This window comes from Callorhinus ursinus, unplaced genomic scaffold (assembly GCF_003265705.2).
Source record: "Callorhinus ursinus isolate GAN/ISIS: 27379988/994484 unplaced genomic scaffold, GSC_fseal_2.0 scaffold15, whole genome shotgun sequence".
In the NCBI taxonomy this organism is placed as follows: Eukaryota; Metazoa; Chordata; class Mammalia; order Carnivora; family Otariidae; genus Callorhinus; species Callorhinus ursinus.
Window position 1 is genome coordinate 20,994,988 of NW_027397077.1, and position 26,253 is coordinate 21,021,240.

The following is a 26,253-nucleotide window of genomic DNA, read 5'->3' on the forward strand; positions in this document are numbered from 1 at the left end:
ACACTGTTCCATGTGAACACGGATATATATACAGGGCAGAGCAATTCTTCTTTAAACCTGCAGCCTTTTTAATTTTGTAAATAATTCACCATTCAGTGCATAAGAAAGCTCAGGGAGAGAATCTGCCCATGTGAATGGATGGAAACACCAGTTAAGAGCAACCCTACTCAGGAAGCAGGTGGAGCTTCCCTTCACCCCCCCCCCCCAGGAAACAAAAGCGTTTGTATCAAGTTAAAACACGGAAGAAACTCCATCCATTTGAACAAGAGTTGTAATGTATTTATACAGAGAAGATTCCAAACATACATTCTTTAACCTGGCTTCTGCAGCCTGCCCAAAAATCACTAGACAGTTAAAGATAAACCCAATACCTTCTCTATCAAACAGACCCCCAGAACTTAATAAAATGAGCCCGGGGCTACTGTCGCCCCCACCTACTCTAAAACACATTTCGTGAAGTCAAGCAGACGGCGTCCCTTCCCACCACCAGCCCCCCACTCCCCCCAGACAAGAACCAAGTAACTGATAAGTCCTTACCGACTTTGGGCTCTTCTTGGGAACTGGCAACCCTGGAAAAAATGCAACAAGGAGGGAAGAGGGGAAGAAATCATTAGCATATAAATGTTACCTTTTCCTTAAAGAACAATCCCCAGGTGTTTCATGGCAACCTAGCCATCTGCAGAGTTATGTCAGATTTCTCCCCAGCATCGGAGTTACCAGGCTGTTCATATCGAATCAAAGCAGAGGGAGGAGGAGAGCGAGAGGCAGGAGATCTATCTGCATTAGCTATGCTGGCTTGTACTGCAGCAGCCTGGAGGCTGGGAAAAGAAATTCACAGACCTCAGCGGCCTGGGAAATTGAACACTTGGACAGAATCTCAAATGCTCTTCTGGATTAGGAGCGACTTAACTTACAATTAAGTCCAGGATATTTCCTTTCCACACGATCCACTTGTCAATTGAAGCGGACCAATCAGGACAGAGGAAGGGGTGTATATTTAGTTGCAGAGGACTACATGGTTAAAATTAAATTTTTCTTTCTTTTCTTTTTTTTTTTTGGTCGTTTCTTTCCTTTTTCCCCCCCTCTGCTTTTCAGGAGAGGAAATGCCTTCTTTATTTGGATGAGCTGAACACCAAAACAAAGACGGATGCTCTTTTGCCAGCAGAGAACACAAATTCAACTTGGTGTAGGAACCCCTCCAGATCATGGGCACACCTCTCTGTGCATGTAGATCAGCCAAGCACACTCCTATTTAGCTAGGTGGGGTCAGACCCTTAAGGGGAAAGCAGATTGTTGGGGAGTGAAATTTCATGGAGCTGAGAGAAGAGGAGAAAAAGGTATTCACTGATCCTAGCTGGCTATTCCAGAACCCTGTCCTTCATGGGAGGGTGAGAGCTGGAAGGGGCTGGTGATTGCCTCACACTTCTAGAAGAGTCAGCAGCGAATACGGGCAGACATATGGGAAATCTGCCAACAGGGGAGTGTGGCAAAAGAGGGCTAGAAAGGAAAATAAAAGCATATAATGGTGTTTCAAAGGTAATCATTTCTGCAAGCTGCCCTCTCATTTTTTATTTATTTTTTATTTTTTGTTGGAGCGAGGGTTAGAATGCAGAATGCAGATTCCATCTGCACTGGGCACAAAAGATATACTTGGGATCTGATGATTTTGCACTGGCAACTTCAACCTTTTTTAGAAAATAATCCCTCTGTAGTGTGATGATTTCAATGCTTTGGGAAGTGACTTGTCAAACCGTGAGTTGTGCTAAGTTCAGCACAAGTAACACAAGGCAACGAAGTGGGTGAGTAGGAGGAAGCCACCAGAGGAGTACTGTTAATGTGCCCACTGCAAGTGAGGCATGACTTGTCATGGATTACTCGTCCCCAAAGGGCCTGGGGACACTCTTCTGGCAAGGCTCATCACATCACCAAAACGAGGTCACCACAGTCTGGCCAAGTGGCTCTCAGACTTCTAAGTACATATGGAGAATTTGGAGAATTGTTATAAATGCAGAATCCCGGGCCCCACCCTGAGGGGGGCCTGGGAATCTGCAGTATGAACAAATCTGGGAGATTCTGACACAGGAGGTCTGAAGACCACATCGAAGGAGACTATAAGTATTACTCTTTCAAGTCGGGCGAACTCAGGCAGGCTTCAATGGGTTGCTTCAGTGCCTCAGTTTATGAAATGGAGACAGTCAGGCTCACTTCACAGGATTTGACAATGAGGACGACACGTTGGAAAGCCTCATACCTGGCACAGAGTAGGCCTCTCAAATGTCAACCATGACACCTTACTTTGAGAATTTACACCATTCAGAAAAGAAGTGGTGATGGTCACCTTCCTCTAACTAGGGAAAGTCATTTGCCCAACAGGCTAATATACAGAATCCATTGTAGGGGAAATATTTTACCTATGGATGAGAATAACTGTGTTGAGCAACTTAGTTGTGTCATTATTCTTTAAAATTATTAGGTGCTTTTATGTGTTCATTAATGTGATTCCCTCAGGGAATTTTATTAAGTCATATTAGTGCTGGTCACTATATACACTTCAAAATTGTATAATATTACATCTTTGAATTCAGATGTTTTCCTAAATCAGACTGACCCTCTTAGTTAACTGGAAGAAGCAACATTTCACTGTAGTTAGCTTTTACCAGACTTGACTTCACCCAGGATCCCAGTGACCCTCTATAAAAATGTGTCCAGAATCTCCAACTAGGTAGGAGGAGTCAGGGAAAATGGCTTTGATCTGTATTCTGCTTATCACGTATAAAACTGACCATCTTAGGGGTGCCTGGATGGCACAGTCAGGTAAGTGTCAGACTCTTGCTTTCAGCTCAGGTCATGATCTCAGGGTTGTGAGATTGAGCCCAGCATCAGGCGCCGCGCTCAGTGTCTGCTTGGGACTCTCTTTTCCTTTCCCTCTGTCCCTCCCCCTTGCTTGCTCTCTCTCTCTCAATGAATAAATCAATCTTTAAAAAAAACCAGACCATCTTACATTCCCTGTCTCTTAAGATTTCATGTATAAAATAAAGGTACTTTTCTTTCTCTATCAGAGAGAAACACTTGCCCATTGAAAGGTGCAGGTATAAGGATGCTCACTGCAGCACTGCTGGTATAAAGGAAACCTGGAAAGGACTGGAGGTTCTAAATAAACTGTGGAACAGCCAACCTATAAGGCAGTCTGCAGAGGTTAAAAGGAATGAGCTATCTCTATGTGTAACATGGATGGTCTCCAAAACACAACGTTGAATGCAAGCAGCACACTGCAGAATGGCAGGTACAGGAGGAGATGGGTGTTACATACACCCAAACAGATGCACCGGGTCCACTTTCCATGACCGTCCACACCAAACTCATAACCGGGCAAGGAGGTGCAGGGATCGGAGGGGCTAGTTTAAGCAGACGTGGCCTTAATCTAGAATCCTTTATCAAGAACACCATATTCATATCTTGCTGAGGCAGTAAAAGTTATCTATAAATAAACGTTAATTCATTAATGGCCCTTCCATTAATGGTACAAAACCAACCAGTCTACAGCATACTGGGCTAACAGTTACAGTCTGCTTCTTCTGAGGAAGCAGTTCATACAATATTCCAAAAGATCCCAAGTCAACTGACACCACAAGTTGTATTTTACAACAAATAAGAAAAGTTTCTTTGAATTTAAAGAGGAATTTGTTCCTCTTTGCTACCTTCTTTCTAAAAAGCCAGCCCTTTTACAGGAGCCAAAACTGGCCACAAATTAGTATTCAAAATGTCAAAACTCGAGAGCCTCTACTCGAGTGCTTTTTAAAAAAGAAATCAAGGATTTGCTTTAAGTCCACATAGTCATTAAATCTTAAAATCTAATGAATATGAATGCTGGAACAAAGCCCCTGATTATAATTTATAATGTATTTTAGCCAAAACTACTCAGATGGTTTGAAAACAGGCTGGGAGACCTAATGGAAAATACTCAGAAAAGGTCATCATGTAGCAGAATTTTCCAAGACCTAGCACTGGATGGACAACAGAAAGCAGCAGGATCCCACACTTGCCGGCAAGACAGTGGTTTTCCCCAGAGAAATCGCACTTCGTGTTCCCAAGGGTAGCAGGAAGCTTGGGTTGTATACATCGTGTCACATGCTATAAACAAGGCACAGGCGAGGAGACAGCACCTGTCTTCATGGGCTCACCTGTTTCCTTCAGAGAAAGGAAGGGAAATTTTGAGAAGAGGCAGAAGAAAAATTCTATGGATGGTACCATCTGCTCTTAGAGCCTAGAATGTAGCAAATGCTATTTCAAAGGGGTCCCAGAAAAACTTTTACGGGGAAGGGTACATTCAAAGTGTGAGTCTAAGTGTGATTTATACAAGTGAGAAATGTTGGGACCTGAATTTCCAAAGTTCCCTATGAAAAAGATGTCCTTTTGGAGAAAACAAATGGCAAATTCTCTGCTAGGGACTGGAATGTGACCAAATAACATGAAGAGAACTCTTTCAAATATCAAGACCATAAACTATGCTACTGAACATGTTCTCCTAGAACTAAATGGCGAATGTTATTCTTGGTGAAATTTCATAAGGGTTGTATGCAACAATTTATATGAAAAAAGTAAAAAATAACAATATATGCGCATTTGGAAACAAAGACTGGAAGGTTACATGCCAAAACAGTGTGTTCTTTGGCTCAAAGGGTCATGGATGGTTTTATTACCTATTTTAGTAACTGCTACAACAAGAAAAGCTTTATTTATTTACGAACACACACAGACACCAATAGATACCACAGTAAACAAGAGCCTATACCGTCTTTTTATGTGAGATGAATACAGAAAATTTTGTAACATTTTACTGCCCTTTTAAATCTCAAGAGCCATCTCTGACCTCTACATCCTCCAAGAATTGCTAACTTCCTCCACCCCCACCACCAAATGAATGTATACATACAGTTTCTTTAAGTACTGCTGTTGAGATTAAGAATTGTGTTTATCTGCTGACTAAATGGACACAGGGAAGACATCAATAGTTCAGCTACGCTACCAGGGGAAGCCAAACAGAAGCCAGGCACTGCCCTTCCAGCACCGAGATGAACAAGCCTGAGTTGTGGGAAAGAGATCAGACTTCTTTGGACCTAACTTCCTCCAGGGTAAAGCAAGTGAGAATGTCAACCAACCTTACCAACTTGAAGAATGAAGGGAAATCATACAAAAGGCTTCGAAGGGGTGAATTCTAAAGTTACTATCATAAGCCAAGTAGATCCATAAGTAATAAAAATGTACTATGGCATCAATTCACATTTTCTCATTGTGATATTCATTCTGCTTTGTACTTGATCTCTAGATTCAAGCAGTTTAATAGAAACATTTTGGCTTCTTCCTTAGCATTCTAACACACACTACGTCACTAATCCACATGTCATTGAACACATGGGATTCTTTAGAATTTTGCATTGCAAAATATTTGCTTAAAAACAGTAGTGGTGTTGTATTAGGTAATGCAATGTTCAAGGAGCAAGGAACTGTTACATATATTGAGAGAGAGAGAGATAAACAAAGAAAGACAGAGAGAGAGACTGATTCACTGATTGAGGCAATCTGGTAGTTAATTCATGGAGACCACTAAAAGCCACGGAAAGACTGAGAACTTGGTCTGGGGCTACTTATAGATTCCAAACAGAATAAAACTACTCCTGAGCACATTTTCATCTCAGACCCCACTAACTTTCTTATTCTAAAATATAACAATACATAATCCTAAATGCTGGACTCAAAAATTATCACTGACTTTAACCCAATAAACTCATCATTTAGAGTTTGTATTCAGGAAATAATCAGAGAGACTCACAAAGATTTATATAAAAAGATGTTCAACACAGTATTATTTAAAGAAGATAAAAATTGTTTCCAATTTTTTGGAACAATTTTGGAAACAAAAATCTGAACTAAGAACAGAGGACTGAGCAAACATTGTTAGAGCAACAAGATGAAAAATTATGACTCCATTAAAAATGGGTATGGTGAAGAACATTTAGTGCTGGATATAAGATGTGCAAAGCAGGACAGAACTGTACATAGAATATAAACTCATTGTTAAGGGCGCCTGGGTGGCTCAGTTGGTTAAGCAACTGCCTTCGGCTCAGGTCATGATCCTGGAGTCCCGGGATCGAGTCCCACATCGGGCTCCTTGCTCAGCAGGGAGTCTGCTTCTCCCTCTGACCCTCTTCCCTCTCGTGCTCTCTGTCTCTCATTTTCTCTCTCTCTCAAATAAATAAATAAAATCTTAAAAAGAAAGAAAAGAATATAAACTCATTGTTAAAAAACAGGTATGTGTATATATCACACTCATACATCACACACCCAAAGACTAAAAGATCATGTATTAAAATATTCTTTCTGAATGTTAGGATTAATAAGTGATTCATATTCTTATTTTCAGTCTTTCCCAAGTTTTCCAAATTTTAAATACAACTACGAATATAAGCAGAGAAGCATTACTCATAGTGTGCTTGGACAATGATATGTATTTATTAGCTTTAATGCAGTGCTAGATTAAAAAATAACTGGAGTTTGTTCTAGCTCTCTCTTGGCTCAATGACTACTATTTCTACTCAAGTGTCTGTGCTATAAATTACCGGGCCATGGCCTTGATTGAAAATAGGATGAAAAAAGCTGTTAGAGCCTCTCTCAAGCAAAGCTAAATAGAAGCACACAATTTCACGTATAATTTCAAGCAGTCTCTGAAACCTTAACCAGTAACCCTAAGAAGCCAATTCTACTGAAGTCTATGAACCTCAGATTAAATCATCTTGTCCAAGCACATGGCTATAAGTGTTAGATGCAACTCCTAGGATGAGGCTGACTTCTGCTGTTTGTGACTCTAATAAGGACAGTGCACATAAAATACTTTATCTGCAAACAGAGAGGGTAATGAGAAAGATCAAGCAGAAAGAGAAAAGTTTCATTGCTTGCTTCTTCTTCCTTCTTGGGAAGATCTAAAGGGCACAACTAAAAATTTTTTGAAGAGGGAAACTGCATTAAAGAACTTCACAGAACACTGATATCTACCAGCAAAAATGTTGCTGCATGAAAGAATAATGCATCTAGTAGAATAATGCTTTTATGGGCAGGGAGGGGGGCGGACAGTATGAGGATGGATCAAAATACTAAGAGACATATGAGGTACAGATGTGGAGGGGTGCAGGAAGGTGCAAGATTTCCCTAGCCATGCAGAAGTGATGATTACTTCACTGTGAAGCAGTGAAGTGACACAACTAACATTAATGGCCAGTATCCCTTCTTTTTTTTTTTTTTAAAGATTTTATTTATTTATTTGAGAGAGAGAGAATGATAGATAGAGAGCACGAGAGGGAAGAGGGTCAGAGGGAGAAGCAGACTGCCTACTGAGCAGGGAGCCCGATGCGGGACTCGATCGCGGGACTCCAGGATCATGACCTGAGCCGAAGGCAGTCGCTTAACCAACTGAGCCACCCAGGCACCCTGGCCAGTATCCCTTCTTAAAAAAGCCACCCATGGGGCACCTGGGTGGCTCAGTCAGTTAAGCGTCTGCCTTCAGCTCAGGTCATGATCCCAGGGTCCCGGGATCGAGCCCTGCATCAGGCTCCCTGCTCAGCTGGAAGCCCGCTTCTCCCTCTCCCTCTGCCCCTCCCACTGTGCACGCCCTCTCTCTCTCTCAAATAAATAAAATCTTAAAAAAAAAAAGCCACCTGCATCATCTCTACCAACTAGTTTTTTGTTTGGTTTGTTTAATACAAAACATATAAATCATGATGAAATTTAAACTGCACTTACCCGACTGATAAAATGCTAAGGACAGTCCAGAAAACTGAAAAAAGGTAGAAACACTGAGCCCTAACTTTTTCCATTGGGGACTGGAAGGAAATTAGGGAAAATTCACTCCCTCATTTCGCCAAACTATACTAAAGGCCTGCTATGTGCCAAGAGCTGGCATGAATTAAAGCAATGAGTAAGATCTACAAGGTCCTGTTTTCACAGTGCTCGCATTCTGTGAGAAAACAGAGAATATACAACTTAGCAATTAATTTCCGAGGAATAGCTTCAGTGAAAACAAAGCAGGATGACAGAACAGGCTGTGCCTGGGATGCACGGCTAGTTTATCCTGGGGTGTCAAGCACATCTTTCTTGAAGAGCCAGTATCTGAGTGAAGACCTGAATCATGAGAAGGAACCACCCATGTGACTACTCACCCATACAAGATTTATTGAGCTCTGCCACATGCCTACCGAAGCACTGCTGAAGAGATAAAGGTAAATCAGATATGGCCCGGACCTGGATGAGTTCACAGTCTTAAAAAAAAAAAAAGAAAAAAAGAAAAAAGCAACAGTGATAATTGAGCGTGGTCAATTATCAGCGCCATGCCGGAAAGAAGCATGATCGCTCTGGGGAGCATGAGAAAAGAAAGCTAATCCAATGTGAAGACGAGGGCGGAGGGGATGAGCTTAACACTGAAGGAGGGCTGGCATTTAATCACAGGGTCAGGAGGTTGGGAGCAATATGCGATGATTGATGCTTGATTGAAAAATGATGATGAGTTTTTTAAAAGTCTGTTCTTTTTTTTTTATGCTTAAATCAGGGTGCCAGCATAACCTCAAGGCCAAGTTTCAACTAGAGTACATTCTCACTGAAGGACCTTACAAACGTTGTATATCACCAAATTGGATCCATAAAGCAAAATTAAAAAATGGTTCTAGTTTAGACATGCCTGCCTTTTTTTTTTTCTTTCTTCCTCTGGTCCAGTACCATGCTCAACCCTGCGGTATAATATTTCAGTGCAAATATGATACAGGATGCCAAGAACAAGAGCATCAGACCCAATGTCTCCAAAAAGATGAAGACATGCTCTCCCCTTTGGGGACCTAACAATGGTCATTATGAAATACTGGCCATCATAATTCAGAGAGATGGTTGGACCTCAGATCTATAGAGTAAGTAGCTCCCGAGGTGTGTCAGCTGTGGCATTTGGTAAGAAGAACAGAGCTGCACAGCTTTATAGTGACAGAGAAGTCAGCTTCAATTACACAGTACATTCAGCCTAATAAGTATGTCCCAAAGAGAAATAAATGGCTTGCAAGTCTGCCGGCCGCTAATAGTTTACAGGGCCTTTCACCTCAAAGTCATAAGCCTTGAACTGGCACAGGTGAGGAGAGACCCAAAGTCATTAATACCTCGAGCCACTCAAAAGTATTGTCACCGTGTAATTCCTGAGAGATAAATGGTCACTTCAGAAATGGCGTCAACGGAACAACACAGATAGTGCTATTGTTGACTCCCCCAAATATGTGAAATATACCACAAAGGGTCAAAAACTTGGCTTCTCTTCTCATTTGTATATTTAAAAAAGGGGGTGGGGTCTTCAAAAGCTACATCTGAGAGTAAAATTAACAAGAACTGAGAGCTTGTCTTGGTTGACATACACTCATTCTTCTTAACTGCTGTCTGCATTAAGTACTAATATCATTCCTATTTTACAGATAGGAAAACTGGGACACTGATGAATTAGTAACATGGCCATGGTCACACAGTCAGGTGAGCAGCTGAGAGGAGACTTGGTCTAATAATACCAACACTGTGCTTTTTAACATTGAAATATATAGTCTCATTCAGAGGTGATTAATCCATTTTGGATCATATCCCAATACGAAGGGGTGTTTATACATAAAAAATACATTCATAAAAAGTTTGCCTACAGCTCCATGGATATCATCCTGTAGGTCAAAAGGTCAAGGTATCTTGAACCCATAATTGTGATGTGGGTTTAGGAACAGAATTCCCTTTCTAGAGGTAGCATGGGAGTCTAGGCATAGCCAATCAGGTTCTTAACATGGTCTCTGATATTTTACCCCAAGTCACAGTACCTAAATCACTGACCATTCAGGGCTATGCATAATAAAAAATATAACAAGATGGGTCTCTGAATTGGGGGCAACGAAGCAAGTCTTTAGAGCTACACAACTAACAGTTTGGCTGATCGCCAAGCCCTATGAAGTACAGTTTCCAAAGTGGGTAGGAGCTTTTTCTACCTTGCATATGTATTCTGACACTACCTAATAAGACGATTTAAAAAAAAAAAAATTGGGTGCAGGAAAAAGATGGAGTGAGTAGAGTGAGTTACGGTGTCTTCTTTCCAGAAGGGGAAAGAAAAAGAACTTGTCAACTGAAAAAGACCACTACTTTGTCATGATGTACCATGAGGCCAATCTTTCTTCTCCAGATAATACTCCTACCAAGGTCTATTTTTTAGAGGTGAAATTGAGCCAGTTTCTCAAGTGGTTCCAGGGAAGCTCTCTAAGTCTATGTTGGTTGAAAATATTTGTCATTTGGGTATTTAGGCGTACGGTCTTATCTTAGTCTATCAGTGCTTCTACCTCTGAGGAAGACTCTCTACCTGCCAGACTGAGAGCTTGACTTTCCTACCACCTGTATTTCAAATTGGAATTGCTTTTTGTGTACATGCCTAAGGGTTGGCCCTGTTACCCATTTCTCTTATTCCCCTTGCTCACTGAGGTCTCCCTGGGATAGGAGATGCTACTTGTAGCCTGGAAGCTCCAAGGCAGTTCCTCTAATACTCAAAGTTTGACTTTCAGCTGCTTAGGATGTGTAGGGAGGATTATGAAAGAATAGCTCAAAACAGCTCATTGAAAGAAAAAACCAATAAAGATTCCTCTTCTGGGTTGGACAAACAGGATGCTGTGTGGGCCCTTCTTTGAAGACCACTGGCCCCAAAGGGAAACCTATCACTGTAATTGGTGCTGAGAAGTTTCTAGGTTAAAAAAAAAAATACATGCCAGGATCCTTTTCTTCATGGTTACTGACTTTTAGGATGATTTTTATCCCGGCTGCTTTATTTTTAGCAATGTAAGTTAGGCACAGCACCAACAAAGAGATCTAGGAGAGTAACCTGACTTGTTTTAACCTTATAGGACACTAAACCCCTGGAATTTAAGGCCCTTTTGGAGGCTTCTCTTTCCTACCACATAGGTTTCCAAAATGTATCCTGAACCCATCCATGTCCACCTATCTCTGCTGCCACGAGCTCTTCTTGCCTAGATAACTGTAAGAACCTAGGAATTGGTCTCTGCTTTATTCTTCATCCCCTTTAATCCAATATCCACAGAGAGGCCAGAAACCTCTTTCTACGGCATACATCAGATTATATGGTCTGCAGGATACATGTTTCTGTGGCTTCCCAACACAGTTTCAATGAAGTATAAGCTCTTTTCTGTGTCCCACAAAGCCTTCCTTGACCTCAGCCTTCCTGCCCCTGTGATTTCATTTTCTACCACTCTTCCCCTTGCCTATGCTCCAGCCAGACTGGCACTTTCCACTTCTGGACTAATTCCTTCCATTTCTCTGGACATTTTCACTGGCTGTGCCCTCTGCCCGGAACACTGTGCCTGCAGACCTCCACATGTGGCTTCTCATCACTCAGGGCTCTCTTCAAATGTCACTACTTCTGAGAAGCCATCCACGAATCCATGCCATCAGCAGATCCAAAGTGAGCCTTTTTCTTCTTTTTTTTAAGAGTTTATTTTTAAGCAATCTCTACACCCGGCACGGGGCTAGAACTCACGACCCCAAGACCAAGAATCGCAAGCTCTACCGACTGAGCCAGCCAGGCACCCCTAGAGGTGAACCTTCTTATCACACTTTATTCATGCAGCCCAGTTTCGTTGTTTTCACAGACCCCGTGATTCTCTCAGGTTATTCTGTTTGTCTATTGTTTATTTTGTTAATCGTTATCATTTCCTTACTTACGGTCTTCATTTCAGGGACCTGGTCTATCTCACTGTAGGGCTAGTCTCCAGCCCTAAAACAGTATCTGGTCAACAGTTCCGCAAATACCTTCTGGATGAATGTGTGAATGTGCAGAGCTTATGAAATGCGTTTGTAGCCTGTGGGCTGCAGGAAGGGCTGATGAGGCAAAGGGGAGGAGCAGCGTGGTCTTCCTTTTGATCGTGGACATTGCTGCTGTGACTCTCGATCCTTGGGCTGCTCCTGGATTGACCGGTGAACTGCCAGGCTCAGCTCAACTCACGGCTGCCTCCCTCCGTGCAGAGAGCAAGGTCCCACTTGTGCCACCTTGTGTTCTAAATTCCCATCACAACGGATGGCTCCAGTCTCAGAATCAACTGAAGACTCACGAAGAAACTCCACAGCTCTCAGCTCCAGCAAATGGATATGTTCTCAGGCACTCTTTCAGAGTCTCAGTAATTCTTCAATTAAGGATACCTTTACATCTTTCCTTAGAAAAGCAACTTGTATGCCAACACTGGGTTAAAAGGCTCTAGACGCCTTCCCCTTCCCCACAAAAAGCAAACAGACACTGATGAAAAAGAGTATTTCAGGTCCTGTCCTTCAGCTAAATGCATGAATCTCTTGAGCAGTTTTAACAGCCTTATTGGCGTGATGATCACTTTTCTGTCACCATGCACTTTCTGCAAAATGGGAGGGAAATTTGCTCTGTAAGGGTGTCTATAATTTGGTCATTTCAATTAACTTTATTATCAGACTGTTTAATTGTTACTGAAGCCAGCCGGCACCATATCAAACTATACTTCAAATCTCTTAAATTTAGGAAACCATATTAGCTTTGGAAAACACAGGTCATGGTTAACAACAGCAAGGCGATCCAACCTGGGAATCCTGCAGCACTACATTATTCAAACTGTCTGGAAGTCAGACCTAAAGAGCCATTTACTAAAGGGTCAGGTTTTTCCATAAAGCAAAGGACTTGTGATGAACGGACCCATTCATCTCCCATGGAGATATTAGATGTCTTTAAAATCTTCTTGCTGAAACAATATCTGAACTGGTCTAAGTGATTATGTGAATTACGAAGAAAAAAAGCTGTTTGCTCTACTTCGTCAACTTCTAATGAATTGCTGCCCAACATAGCTTTGGGAAGTAGCGGAAATTTAGGCTTTGTTCAACTATTAGATTTCAGGTTTCGGTGAGTCAATACTCATTTTGCCAATTGTGTTTGCTTAAAGGCAGAAAATGGGAATCTGTTTTACCCCCCCAACACACACACACTGTCCCACTCAGGATGAATCTCAATTAGAAATCATTTTTATAGGTCAAGTACATTTAAGATGCAGGGAAAATTCAAGAATTGCAAGCTTATTTAATAAAATATCTGGGAACAAGATGTATCACAGGGCACTACCTTGAAGGAATACTTTGTATTTATGGCAGGGAGGGTAAGTATTAGAAATTCACACTGGAAATGAAATACATCCTCACCCAGGAAGTATTTTCAGAGAGGAAGATACTCAACAAATTTCTCACAGTGGAGATCTAATACCAGGATCTTTTGCTTCCTCTCCTGTCTGATTTTGGCTGGTTCCTGTTGCTCTAATCAGGCTTAGAGTCAACTCAGAGGGAGAACTTAATGCAAGAAAACACATTGGAAATGATTTTTTAAAGCTATTGTGAAGTTTCTGAGACTGCTTTTTACATACAAGAAATCAGCCATGGATATTTCGGGGTGCCCCATGCATGGCTCACCCAGTTTTTCCCTTGCTACTGAAGTTAACATTCTCAGGACAAAAGAATTCATGGAAGAATCTGACTAATAAAGGTGGTATTATGTAAGGGCAACCCCTAGGAGAGTTGTGGATCTATAGTTGGTCTTGAACCCAAACGTAGCTTCGTAAGAGGCCATGGAAGCAATGGTCAGAGAAGGGGAAAGTTCCCGTTGCCTTTCCTATGGTTTGGATTCCAGACCCCCACTCAGGTATTACTTCAGTGCCTTCTCCTTCCTTTCCTGTCTTCCCAACCTCCTGAGGGCCTCCTGCCCTGCATCAGTGATTCCTAGATTTGGGACTCCATGAACCACCAAATTTTCACAAGACAGATTTGAGCAAATGACCACAATCTGCCAATTCCTTATTTTGCAAACTACAAATATTAAAAAGGAGGACTAATAACGATCAACTACCATTCCGTAAGTAAAAGTATATTTCAGCAGAAATAAAAGCCAGGAAGGACATCTTTGAAAAACTTCGTGACTAGTCCTGTTCTGTCCTGATTTCAGTAAACAGTTTACTGAAAACCTTGTCATCCCAGATCAGAAGGAACACATCCCCAGCTACTTTTTCCCTTGAGGTTCCTCCTTTTTGCCTTTCCTTATCTCTTCTCTATTGCAGAAAATTATGCCAGAAGTATTGAGAAGCAGGACCACCTGAGTAACTCCTCCACCTCCTTTCTCTTAAGTTCTGTTTAATCTGCAGGACCAAGAACAGCCTCCATCAGGATAGGGCAGCACAGCAGCTACCACGAGCCCTCCTCTTGTTCCGTCTTCACGATAGTGCTGAGGAAGGTACAGCTGGATGGCAATGCAGAAGCCCAGGGACAGGACCCACGGCTGGCCCGGGATGTACTATTAGCCAGTGGCAGAGAAGAGGAGAGAAGCGTGATTCTGACAACGGGTCAAGCTGCTACTTCCATTCCTGAGCAGAAGCAATGACTGAGAAGAAACGGGGACTTCTCATATGAAATTTCTTCCATCCAAGTTCAACCAAAAGCAATCCACAAACTGATTTCATTTGCACTTAAAAAAAAAAAATACAACATAGCATTTCCAGTAGCAAAAATAAGATGGGTGCCAAAGGGATGAAAGCAGTGCTTCCCAAACGAACTTGATGTTGCTCTTCAGGGGACACTGGCCAAGTCTGAAGACACTGTTGGATATTCCCATGAGGGAGGAGGAGAGGCTGTTACCAGCATCGAGTGGGTACAGACCAGGGATGCTGCCAAGAAGACTGTGATGCACAGGAAAAGAATTATCCAGTCCATGACCTCAACAGTGCGTAGTTTGAGAAATTCTGAGACGAAAAAACAACCATTTCTAGGGCGCCTGGGTGGCTCAATTGGTTAAGCATCCGACTCTTGGTTTCAGCTCAGGTCATGATCTCAGGGTCGTGAAATGGAGACCTGAGCCAGGCTCTGCACCCAGTCTGCTTGAGACTCTCTCTCTCCCTCTCCCTCTGCCCCTCCCCACCTGATTATGCATGCTCTCTCTCTCTCTAAAACAAATAAATGAATCTAAAACACAACTCTTTCTTCCTTCTTCAATAGCCAAGTCTAAGTGAAAGTTGCTCTGCAGGGGAGCAAACTACAAAAAATCCTATTAATCAATGGGCAGTTCTGTGATTTTTTAATGCAATCATTTCCCACTTTGGTACACGGTATCTATGGCACAAGTAATCACAGAGAACATTTTTAAAATTAGAACCAACATACATATCTATCTAAGGGAGCACTGACCTCATTCCAGCTGTCTTCAAATGATTTTAACGAACTGATTAGTGTTTATGAAACTATACAAAAGCTTTTTAGATGAATACAGCATGTCAGAGCCCTTGAACATATCAACTGCCAAAATACAAGTCTAATAAAAACTCAGGCTGCTGCATTAGGTGAGTTGATAGCCAACACAAGGGACAGAAAGGGACTCCCTCTATCATGAGTCTTATAACTGGATCATGTAGGGCTCCCTAGTTATCACCACGGCTGCTCTATGATTCGGTGAGAAAGGATCTTTCGAACAACTTTGCCCCATGAGAAAATGGGGAGGGTGTGACTGACCACGGTGTACTTTAAATGTTTACTTGCATGTCATTCATCTCTAATGAGAGATTAGCACAGTGCTGAAGTTCACTGAACGAAAGAAAGAATGAACAGCATTGACTGCACATGGCGAGAAACAAAAAACATTGAGAATATTCAAAACACAGTAAGAACAGGAGTATGCAATAAACCCAGGTAACAACTCGGCACAAAAAAGGCATGTTCCAAGTTGCCAGTGGAAACACAAGATAACTAAGGACCCAGTGCTATCTCAAAGACATTAAGACTCTACCAAGATTTCTGAACCCAACAGGATTATGTTCACAGATAGGGGGTGTGATTAATATCTGAGCAGGAATACCAGGTTAGCGACAGATGGGGGATCCTTTTTAAAACTGCAGGTGGCAATGCAAAGACAGGCTCAATCAAAACCATGTCAACGACTTTACTCCAGATGGTGGTAAAGAACGTGTGATTTAATTTGAGGGAAATGAAGGAAGGTGAAAAAAATATTACACAGAGTAAACACTGCCTCAGATCACAGTTTTGGAAACGTTCAGAACTGAAAAACACTTCACACAGAGGCTACAAAGATGCCTCTTGCAATAGAGAGAAACTCAATGCAGTAAGGTCGCAAAACTATTATCAGAGAAGGGAGAAGCCACCACAATAACGTACCCCACATAGCAGGTGGTAACTAATAAGTTAATTTTCACATGGAACCAAAGTAAGATAGTAAGAAAATTAACTCCAAAGTTAAGAAAAAAAGGTCTGAAGATACTTTGTTTCTTCTGCTGAAAAAAAAAAAAAGTATAAATTAAACCAAAAAGGAAAGCTAGTCAGTTCCTAGAATTTTGAGACGATGATGGCAAAAGGTGATTCCTAGAAAACGTGTCCATGGCAAGCCTGTGCACCTCCATTGGTGTCTTCATGCACGCTGTTTTTGGGTCTCAAACTCAGCTGCCTGTGGGCTATGCGCCGGTGCGGGCCAGAGTATGCCAGGCCGGATGGAAGACAAAAGGATATGGGAGGACTGTGGCAAGCTGGAATTGTTGGTGCCAAGTAAATGCATTCAAATTTTTAAAAATTTTAAGAGACTACTGAAAAATACATGAGTGGGTCAGACCGATATTGCCTGTGGACTACCAGTGTGCAACTCCAAACGCTTTTTATACTTCCAAGCTCTGATCTAGTAGTTCTCATACAGGGCCAATTTGCCCCCAAGTGGTCATTTGTCAATGTCTAGAGACATTTTTTGTTGTCACAATTCAGGGTGTGGTGCGCTGTGGAGGGTATGCTATTGGCATCTACTGGGTAGAGACCAGAGATGCTGCTGCGATTCCTACAGTGCACAGGAAAGACCCCGGGGCAACAAAGAATTATCTCGCTCAAAAGATCGGTAGTGCTGCCATTGAAACACTGCGCTAGCCTCGTGTCATGCAAAAAGTCTCTATTGTCACTCCCCCCCCCCCCCCCCCCGCAGTCACCTGTTACCCACATCTGTGCCAGAGATTTAGACTACATGTTACTGCTGGTAAAATTCATGTGTTATTCTCGTCTCCCTAATTACATTGCGAGTACCCTTGTTTTCTCTCTCCTTATCTTAGAGCTTGCACAAAGGATGTGCTCAATTCTTGATTAAGACCAGGAATGATTCAACTGGGAAGCAGCCTGTCACAAATACTATTTGAACTATGAAATTCAACAGAGAAGAAAAACAGCTAAACACAGCTCACACTCTGAAGCACACTCACTGATAGGACAAATGGCTCCTACATGGAGTTCTCCTGCCCTAACCTCGCCATGATGGAACCCCAGACCCCAGAAAACTGCCTGTGTTTCTGCTCACTTGGATGTCACATGTGTACCCCACAATTTACATGCATGAGAAGGAGCCCTGGATTCCTGAGTTCAAGGCCTACCCACTCTTCCTTCAGTAGCCAAATCCTAGCAAACTGCCCGTGTGTCCATCCAAGTGTCCAGGCTAAAACCCAGCGGTCATTTTTGGCTCCTCCCCTTTCCCTTCCTTCTTCAGGAGAGGTCGGCAAAATGCAGCCTGTGGACCAAACATTAGTTTTCTTGGGACACAAGCGATCCATTTGCTTGTGTGTCATCTGCTACAAGGACAGAGTAGAGTGGTGGGGACAGACCGTAGAGCCCATGAAGCTATGGTATTTACCATCTGGCCCTTTACAGGAGAAGTCTGTAGACCTCTATTCGGCAGCCCGCTCTCAAGTCCTGTTGACGCTCCTAAAGCCATCCTCAGTCCCTCACTCCCTCTGTCAGCACTCGTGTCACTCTGGTCCATGCTGCCAAGGCCCTTCTCAAACCACTGCAGTGGCCCTGAGAGGCCTCCCTCCTCCCCACCTGTTCTTCTAGAATACACTCTATACATATATGCAGAGGGATGGTCAAAGACTGTCAATGAGAGCTTATCCCTCCCCTGCTTCACTGACACAGGCCCTCACATGAAAATGAAATTGGAGCTCCTGGTCCCACGCTGCAATCTCTGAGGGCCATCCCCACACCCCTCGTTCCCCTTCCATCAGTCACCCTGGCCTCTGTTCCATTTCTTCCTTAGGGCCTCTGCATTAACTGTCCCCTCTTCCTGAAATAGTTGCTCCCTTTGTACTGTGGCTTCCTTCGTGGGGGGGGTCACTCTAATTTTCTCTCCCAATCAAAAGGAGCTCCTGGGTGGCTCAGTAGTTAAGAGTCTGCCTTCGGCTCAGGTCATGATCCCAGGGTCCTGGGATGGAGCCCCGCATCGGGCTCCCTGCTCTGCGGGAAGCCTGCTTCTTCCTCTCCCACTCCCCCTGCTTGTTTTCCCTCTCCCGCTGTCTCTGTCAAATAAGTAAATAAAATCTTTAAAAAAAAAAAAAAGAACAAAAGGAGCCCTCTCACTCGGACCCTACCACTCCTGCTCACTTTACCTGGTTTCGTTTTCTTTATTATCTGTGGCCGGTAGTTCCCTGTTCATCTATTTATTTCTGCCCTATCCCTCCTCCCTCTAGAATAAAAGCTTCATGAAATCAGGAGCTTGTTTGTTCTGCTCTATTCCCAGTGCCTAGACCATGTTCCCCTCAGAAGAGAAAACAAAACAACTGTTTCACATTCAAATTCATGCCCATCAGGAGAAGAACAGAATGATAATTCTACAGTCTGCTAGCATGCCAAGAATTCTAACCTGAATTTCCTATACTCTTCCAGAAAGGGGAGGGGATGTCACCACTCCTTAATGAGAATTATAAATCACACACACATTTGTAATAAATAATGCACAAAAGCAAACACCTCAGTGCGTTAGTTTACCTTCAAGGAGGCTGAGACATTCCTTTACCAAAAAAAAAAAAAAAAAAAAAAGGGCAGTTTAGGTGTGTTTACCACTGTGCATTATGACTATAATAGGAATAAAACTGAAACCATCCAATCAAGTCTAAAACTGTATAAATGTGAGAGCAAATAAGTGAAGTCCACTTAGGTTTAAAAATTATAAGACCAAAATTCTGTTAAAAAATTTTAAGACCAAAACCCAGAGTTCCTTAAGATGCTGAAAGTGGGAGGTAATTTTTAGGCTTTGTATAATGAAAGACTGAACCAAAATACAGATACTTTTATATTTGTCTCATCTCTTGCTATGTCACCTCGAATATAAATGTGACCTAATATCCTATAAAGAATCCTCAAATAAAACCCTTGATAACTTTAAACCATAACAATAAACCAAATTAGCTACTTAAAACTGTATTAATAATAAAGACCAGAAGGCTCCTTACTAGGAAATGCAAATACCCTCCTGTTTAGCACTGTGGAAGGGCTAGGAAGTTTGCTAATTTTAACATGAACAATTTTCAACAGCTAGGAAGATATGAGGCAGGGTGCTGGATCTGACAAGAGGACTTGACTTCTAAAACTGTGAGGGAAACTAAGCATCATAGGTAGCAGCAGGGAGGTCAATTACTTTGAGATTAGGAATCAAATACACCAGGGGGACGTCAACATCTTCCCTTTTAAACAGTTTTGCCAAACTGTAAGTTGCTGATAGCCATGTGGCAGATTATACATTTATATAAATATAAATAAATATAAATATAAATATATATATATAAGAATTTAGGGTGAATTTTCCCATGTTTTAAAGTTTCTTCCCCTTTTTGGATTAAGGATACTTTACATCATGAAACAATTGAAATTAAGCTCCTTAGACAATATCAGTCCCGTATTCAAAGATGAGATACTTCTTAGCTAGGTGGAGGCCCTAAAATTCCCCTTAAAACTTGATGAGGCTGTCTCACTCGAACAGAGCAGACAGCCCCATGTGCTAATACTTGTAAGTCTTTTAAGTTCTCTGAGTCTCAATTCCTGCCCACCCCCTACTACCCGATTAACACATGCAAAGAGCTTAGACTGCTGCCTACACATGGAAGGATTTAATAAATAGGACCTCTTATTATCTATATAAAAGATATCCATTTCCGGGGTGCCTGGGTGGCTCAGTTGGTTGAGTCAGTTTGGCTTTTGATTTCGGCTCAGGTCAGGTCATGATCTCAGGGTCATGAGATCGAGCCCTGTGTCAGGCCCCATGCCCAGCACAGAGTCTGCTTGGGACTCTCTGTCCCTCTCCCTTTGCCCTTCCCCCTGCTCACACACACACACACACACACACACACACACACACACACACACACACTCTCTCTCTCTCTCTCTCTCTCTTCCCTTCTCTAAAATAAATAAAATCTTTTTTTTTAAAGATATCTATTCCCCATGAACTTGCCTTCAATTCTATATTTTTCTTCCATTCAAAGGTATAACAATAAGAGAAAGGGTAAAATAAGCACAATGAACATCCCCTTTTGAGGGTAAAATAATCAAAGCCCCTAGAGCAGAGCTGCCCAATAGCACTTTCTATGAGGATAAAAATGTTCCATAACAGCACATGTAGCTACTGAGCTCTTGAAATGTGGCCAGTTGGACTGAAGAACTGAACTGGAATTTGCATTGTATTTAATTTTAATTAAATAGCCACATGTGGCTAGTAACTACTGAACGGGATGCTGGAGAATAGGTTTAACTGGACCAATAGGACTCACTGAAATGATTTTCCAGTATCTTCGCCTATGGACATGCCAGTCAATGTGTTTCCTTGTCATTTAGAGCAGCCTGTGACAGAGAGCTTTGTAGGCAAACAGACCTGGATTGGGATTCAGACTGTTATCTTTTTGCTATGTGTTTTTGAGGTGGTCAGACTCCCACTGCCTGTTTCCTTAGCTATAATAACACAGCATTCAAGACAACAACAACAAAAAATAAAAGGCACCCAAATTGGTAAGGAAGAAGTAAAACTTTCACTATTTGCAGCTGACATCATACTATATACAGAAAATCCAAGATTCCACCAAAAAATGGTGAAACTGATAAAGTAATTCAGTAAAGTTATAGGATACAAAATTAATCAGCAGAAATGTTTCATTTCTCTACACTAATAATGAAGTGGCAGAAAGAAATTAAGAAAACAATCCCATTTATAATTGCACCAAAAATAATTAGAGACCTAGGAATAAACCTAACCAAAGAGGTGAAAGACCTGTATTCTGAAAACTATAAAACTATAAAACACTGATGAAAGACACTGACGACAACTTAAAGAAATGGAAAGATATTCCTTACTCGTGGATCGGAAGGACAAATATTATTAAAATGTCTATACTTCCCAAAGCAATCTACACATTTATTGTAATCCCTATCAAAATAACAGGAGCATTTTTCACAGAACTACAACAAATAATTCTAAAACTTATATGGAACCACAGAAGACCCTGAATAGTCCAAGCAATCTTGAAAAAGAAAAGGAAAGCTGGAGGCATCACAATTCTGGACTTCAAGCTACATTACAAAGCTGTAATGATCAAGACAGTATGGTACTGGCACAAAAATAGGCACACAAATCAATGGAACATAAGAGAAAACCCAGAAATGGACCTACAACTATATGGTCAGCTGATCTTCGACAAAGCAGGAAAGAATATCCAATGGGAAAAAGACAGTCTCTTCAACAAATGGTATTGGGAAAACGGGACAGTAATATGCAAAAGAATGGAACTGGACCACTTTCTTACAGCACACACAAAAATAAATTCAAAATGGTTGAAAGACCTAAATGTGAGAACCATAAAAATCCTAGGAGAGAGCACAGGCAGTAACCTCTTTGACATCAGCTCTCACAAGTTTTTTCTAGTATGTCTCCTGAGGCAAGGGAAACAAAAGCAAAAGTAAACTATTGGGACTACATCAAAATAAAAAGCTTCTGCACAGCAAAGGAAACAATCAACAAAACTAAAAGGCAAGCTACAAAATGGGAGAAGATATTTGCAAACGACATATCCAATAAAGGGTTAGTATCCAAAATATATAAAGAACTTATAAAACTCAACACCCAAAGAAACAAATAATCCAATTAAAAATGGGCACAAAACATCAACAGACAATTCACCAAAGAAGACATACAAATGGCTAACAGACACATGAAAAGATGCTCAACATCACTCATTATTAGGGAAATGCAAATCAAAACTACAATGAGATACCACCTCGCACCTGTCAGAATGGCTAAAATCAACAACACAAGAAACAAGTGCTGGCGAAGATGTGGAGAAAAAAGGAACCCTCTTACACTGTTGGTGGGAATCCTAACTGGTGAAGCCACAGTGGAAAGCAGTATGGAGGTTCCTCAAAAAGTTAAAAATATGATCCAGCAATCACACTACTGGGTATTTACCCAAAGAATACAAAAACACTAATTCAAAGGGATACATGCACCTCTATGTTTATAGCAGCATTATCTAGAATAGCCAAGATAGGGGAGCAGCCCAAGCATGCATCAACTGATGAATGGATAAAGAAGATGTGGTATCTCTATACAATGGAATATTATTCAGCCATAAAAAAGAATGAAATCTTGCCATTTGCAATGATATGGATGGAGCCAGGGCAAATAATGCTAAGTGAAATAAGAGAAAGACAAATACTGTATGACTTCACTCACAGGTGGAATTTAAGATGAGCAAAGGGAAAAAGAGACAAAGACATTAAGAAACAGACTCTTAACTACAGAGAACAAACTGATAGTTACCAGAGGGGAGGTGGGTGGGGAGATGGGTTAAACAGGTGATGGGGATTAAGGAGGGCACTTGTGATGAGCACCAGGTGATGCATCGAAGTGCTGAATCACTATACTGTACACCTGAAACTAAGATAACACTGTATGTTAACTGGAATTAAAATAAAAACTTAATTCTTATAAAATTTAAAAACCACAGTGCTCACCTCAGAGAGTTCTCTTGAGGACCAGCACTTACAAAAACAAAGGGCCTAATGTTAATTTATATTTTTCATTTAACATATATGACCTTCTGAATACCCACAATGTGCCAGCATGATCTCAGGTGGCAGGGATGAAGTAATGACTGAGACCAAGTCCCTGCTCTCAGGGAGGTCACAAGTAAGTGTGGGTGCCATGAGGGAGAAGCACAGAGCAGAAAGTGATGCTGGGGTTCCATGTTATTTTCTATGGGGAGGTCAGAGCAAGCTTCTTGGAGGAAAGAACCTGTGAGCCGAAGCCTGAAGGTTGTGAATCGGAGAGCCCCGTGGCTCCCTTGAAGAAGAAACATTCAGAGAGAGATAAGGGCAAGTGCTAGGGCCCTGGCACAGGACCTTGGAGCTGACCCTGGATGATGAGAAGTCATTTTGACATGAGGACCTACGTGATGCAATTGACTTGCAATCACTCTAGTCGGAGAATGGACTGCGGGAAGCTCTGGGATGGGTTGCAAGGCCACTGCAAGGCCAGGAGCTATATGATGGATGGCAGAGGCCAGGGAAGAAGTGGGAGGTAGAGGAGAGCCGGGGCATACGGGGAGGGAGAGCTGACAGAATTTGCTGATGTTAATACGCAGAACTCTATCGCGATTAGGGTATCACTCTGCAACCAACCTGAATTCTCCTTTTGGAGGCCCTGCAGCTCAATTTGAGAGACTCTAGCAGTCACACACTTAAGCGGTGCAATTTGCAATTCATTCTCCAGCCCAAGACCAGAGGGTGAAGAGAAGAGAGGCACCTGATCACTCGGGTTTAACTCAGGCACACAGCTCACTGCAGTTCTAATTATGATGGTTTTGCATCACTTCAAAAGGAAAAAAATATACACAAAGATCTAATGCTAATGACGTACTTAGATGATGAGATTAGATATTGCTTTTCCTATATGGATCAATGATGATTTAATGAACTAAATATCATCAGTACACTTTGATGAAAAATTAAGTGACATCAATTTGCCCACGGACTTCAGAACTTATTCATGACTTTATATGTAAGATATACTCCTTAATAGTTATGGTATTGAAGTCTCTCATCTATAAGCCAAAATGCTGCTTAGCATAGTGGTTAAGAGCCCAATCTCTAGGACCAGAACTTCTGGGTTCAAATCCTGACTTTGCCACTAGCCAGCTGTGGGATTCTGGGTAAGTCATTGTCCTCTCTCTGGGCCTCTGCATCCTTTGTGCCTAAATGGAGCTAAGATTTTACTTACCTCGTGGGGCTCTTTTAAATCATGATATATAAGATGTTTGGAGCCAACTAAGCCTGGCACATGGTGGAAGTATTTACTGTTTTATTACAAGTGGTTTAAACAAGGAGGAGTCTTATACATACTTTTCCAACCAAACCAGAAATTTCCCCTTTGCTTTATAAGACGCAAATTCGGCCATGGTGTTGCAACACTGAAAGCAAAAATAATTTCTTCATTTGTTTTCCTAGTGTAGGGGCTAGCAATCACCGTCTTCATTTCCCAGAGGACGCTACTCAGAATCACAATGCAAACTGATGGCCGTGCAAGGCAGTCAGAACAATGGGGTGCAGTGAGGTCTTATTTAAGTGTGTGCCTACACCATGGTAACAAGCCTGGCGCATGCAAGTACTCAATCAGTGACAGTAGGAATGTGATCCTTACCATCACCACCACCGCTCCATATCTAATTTCTGGCTTTTAACATCTCTGTATCATGTTTCTAAAGGTATGAGATGTGACTACGAAGCTGAATGAGATGGACCTTAGGGAAGACCGAGCAACCTGCTGTTTGTAGACTTTAAAAGAAGAGTATTATTCAGAAATGAAAATAACTGTTTAGTTTTACAACCCAATTTTCCGCCAAGTTAGATGTCATGGAATCTAAATGGGAAAGGTCCACGAGGGCAGGAGCCTAAGAGTGGTTGCAACTCTGGTTGTACATCAGAATCGCCCGCGGAGCTTCCAAAATACAAGATGCCTGGTGGTCATGCCTGTGATTACTATACTATACGTCTGGGTAGAGCTTTTTTTTTTTTTTAAGATTTTCTTTTATTTATTTGAGAGAGAGAACATGTGTGGTGCGTGTGCGTGAGTCAGGGGAGGTGCAGAGGGTGAGGGAGAAAGCAGGGGAAGCAGACTCCTTGCTGAGCACAGAGCCTGATGTGAGGCTCAGTCTCAGGACTCTGAGATCATGACCTGGGCCGAAATCAAGAGTCAGATGCTTAACTGACTGAGCCACTAGTTGTCCCCTCCCCCCTTTTTAAATAAAAAGCCAGCCCTACCCAGTTGCTTCTGATATGAGGTAATACCAGTAAAACACCACTGATTTATTGTGATTACTTCTATGTGAGCAATTAGCACAAATGCTATCTTATTTTATCTCCATCATGCAAATGCAAATTATTATTATTCCTTTTTTTTTTTTTCAGATGACTTGCCTAAGGTCACAGAGCAAATAAAAGTAGGACCTGGGATTTAAACTTGCATCAACGGGCTCTAGAATCTTGTGCTCTTTTCTCTATACATTCGTTATAAACAGTTTGTTAAAAGGGAGAAAACAGGAATCACCACTTAAGATACTCAAGATTCAAGATTAGCGTCCTTTGGAAGACCACTGCCCCTGGCTAGAAGTAAATGCCCTGAGGCTATGATCAGGACCCTCTCCCTAACTCTTGAAGATCTTACAGAATCTGCTGCTAAAGCTACAGCTGCCCAGCTAAAACACCTAGACTCTCTGGCCAAAGTTGTTCTTGGTAATAGAATAGCCTTTGATTATCATTTAGCTGAGCAAGGAGGTGTCTGTTCTATGGCCAACACCACTTGCTGCGCTGGATTAACACTTCTCGGTTATCGCCAAACAAGCCAGTTGGTCTAGAAAAGGGACTCCTCTCCTTCAACGGGGTCTTTGACTTACTTGGTTCTGACTGGTTTGGGTCTTGGGGACCCTGATTCCAAAGTACATTCCAGACACTGCTAATTATCCTGTTTATAATAATCCTAATAGTCTCCCCGGTGCATTATATTCTCTCAAGAGCTTTAAATGCATGCTTGCAGCTGCTAACCAGCAAGCAAATGATTCCCCAAAATCAGAACGTCAGAAAAGGAACAAAGAGAATGACCGATTTAAAAAACATGAACCTGAAGTTGTGACCTATGAATACCACACAGAGATTTAGCAAAAGATGTCATGAGCTATGAGTACCATCACAAAAGATCAGCAAAAACTGTGAGAACCTCAGAGCAGTCACTGAGAGTGGGGCTAATGCCTTAAAACTTTGGTCACATCTCTCAGGATGAGAGTCCGATTAAAAGGGGGA

At 41.8% G+C, this 26,253-nt stretch overlaps 1 protein-coding gene across 14 annotated transcripts in view; it reads right to left on the reverse strand.

Moving 5' to 3' along the window:
- MAGI1 (membrane associated guanylate kinase, WW and PDZ domain containing 1) overlaps window positions 1–26,253 on the reverse strand; it is a 615,875-nt gene that overhangs the window by 44,741 nt on the left and 544,881 nt on the right. For all 14 annotated transcript variants that reach the window (XM_073901515.1, XM_073901510.1, XM_073901509.1 and 11 more), the window contains one exon: window positions 538–569. In XM_073901515.1, coding sequence (XP_073757616.1) covers window positions 538–569 — 32 coding nt within the window. The remainder of the gene's footprint in view (window positions 1–537; window positions 570–26,253) is intronic.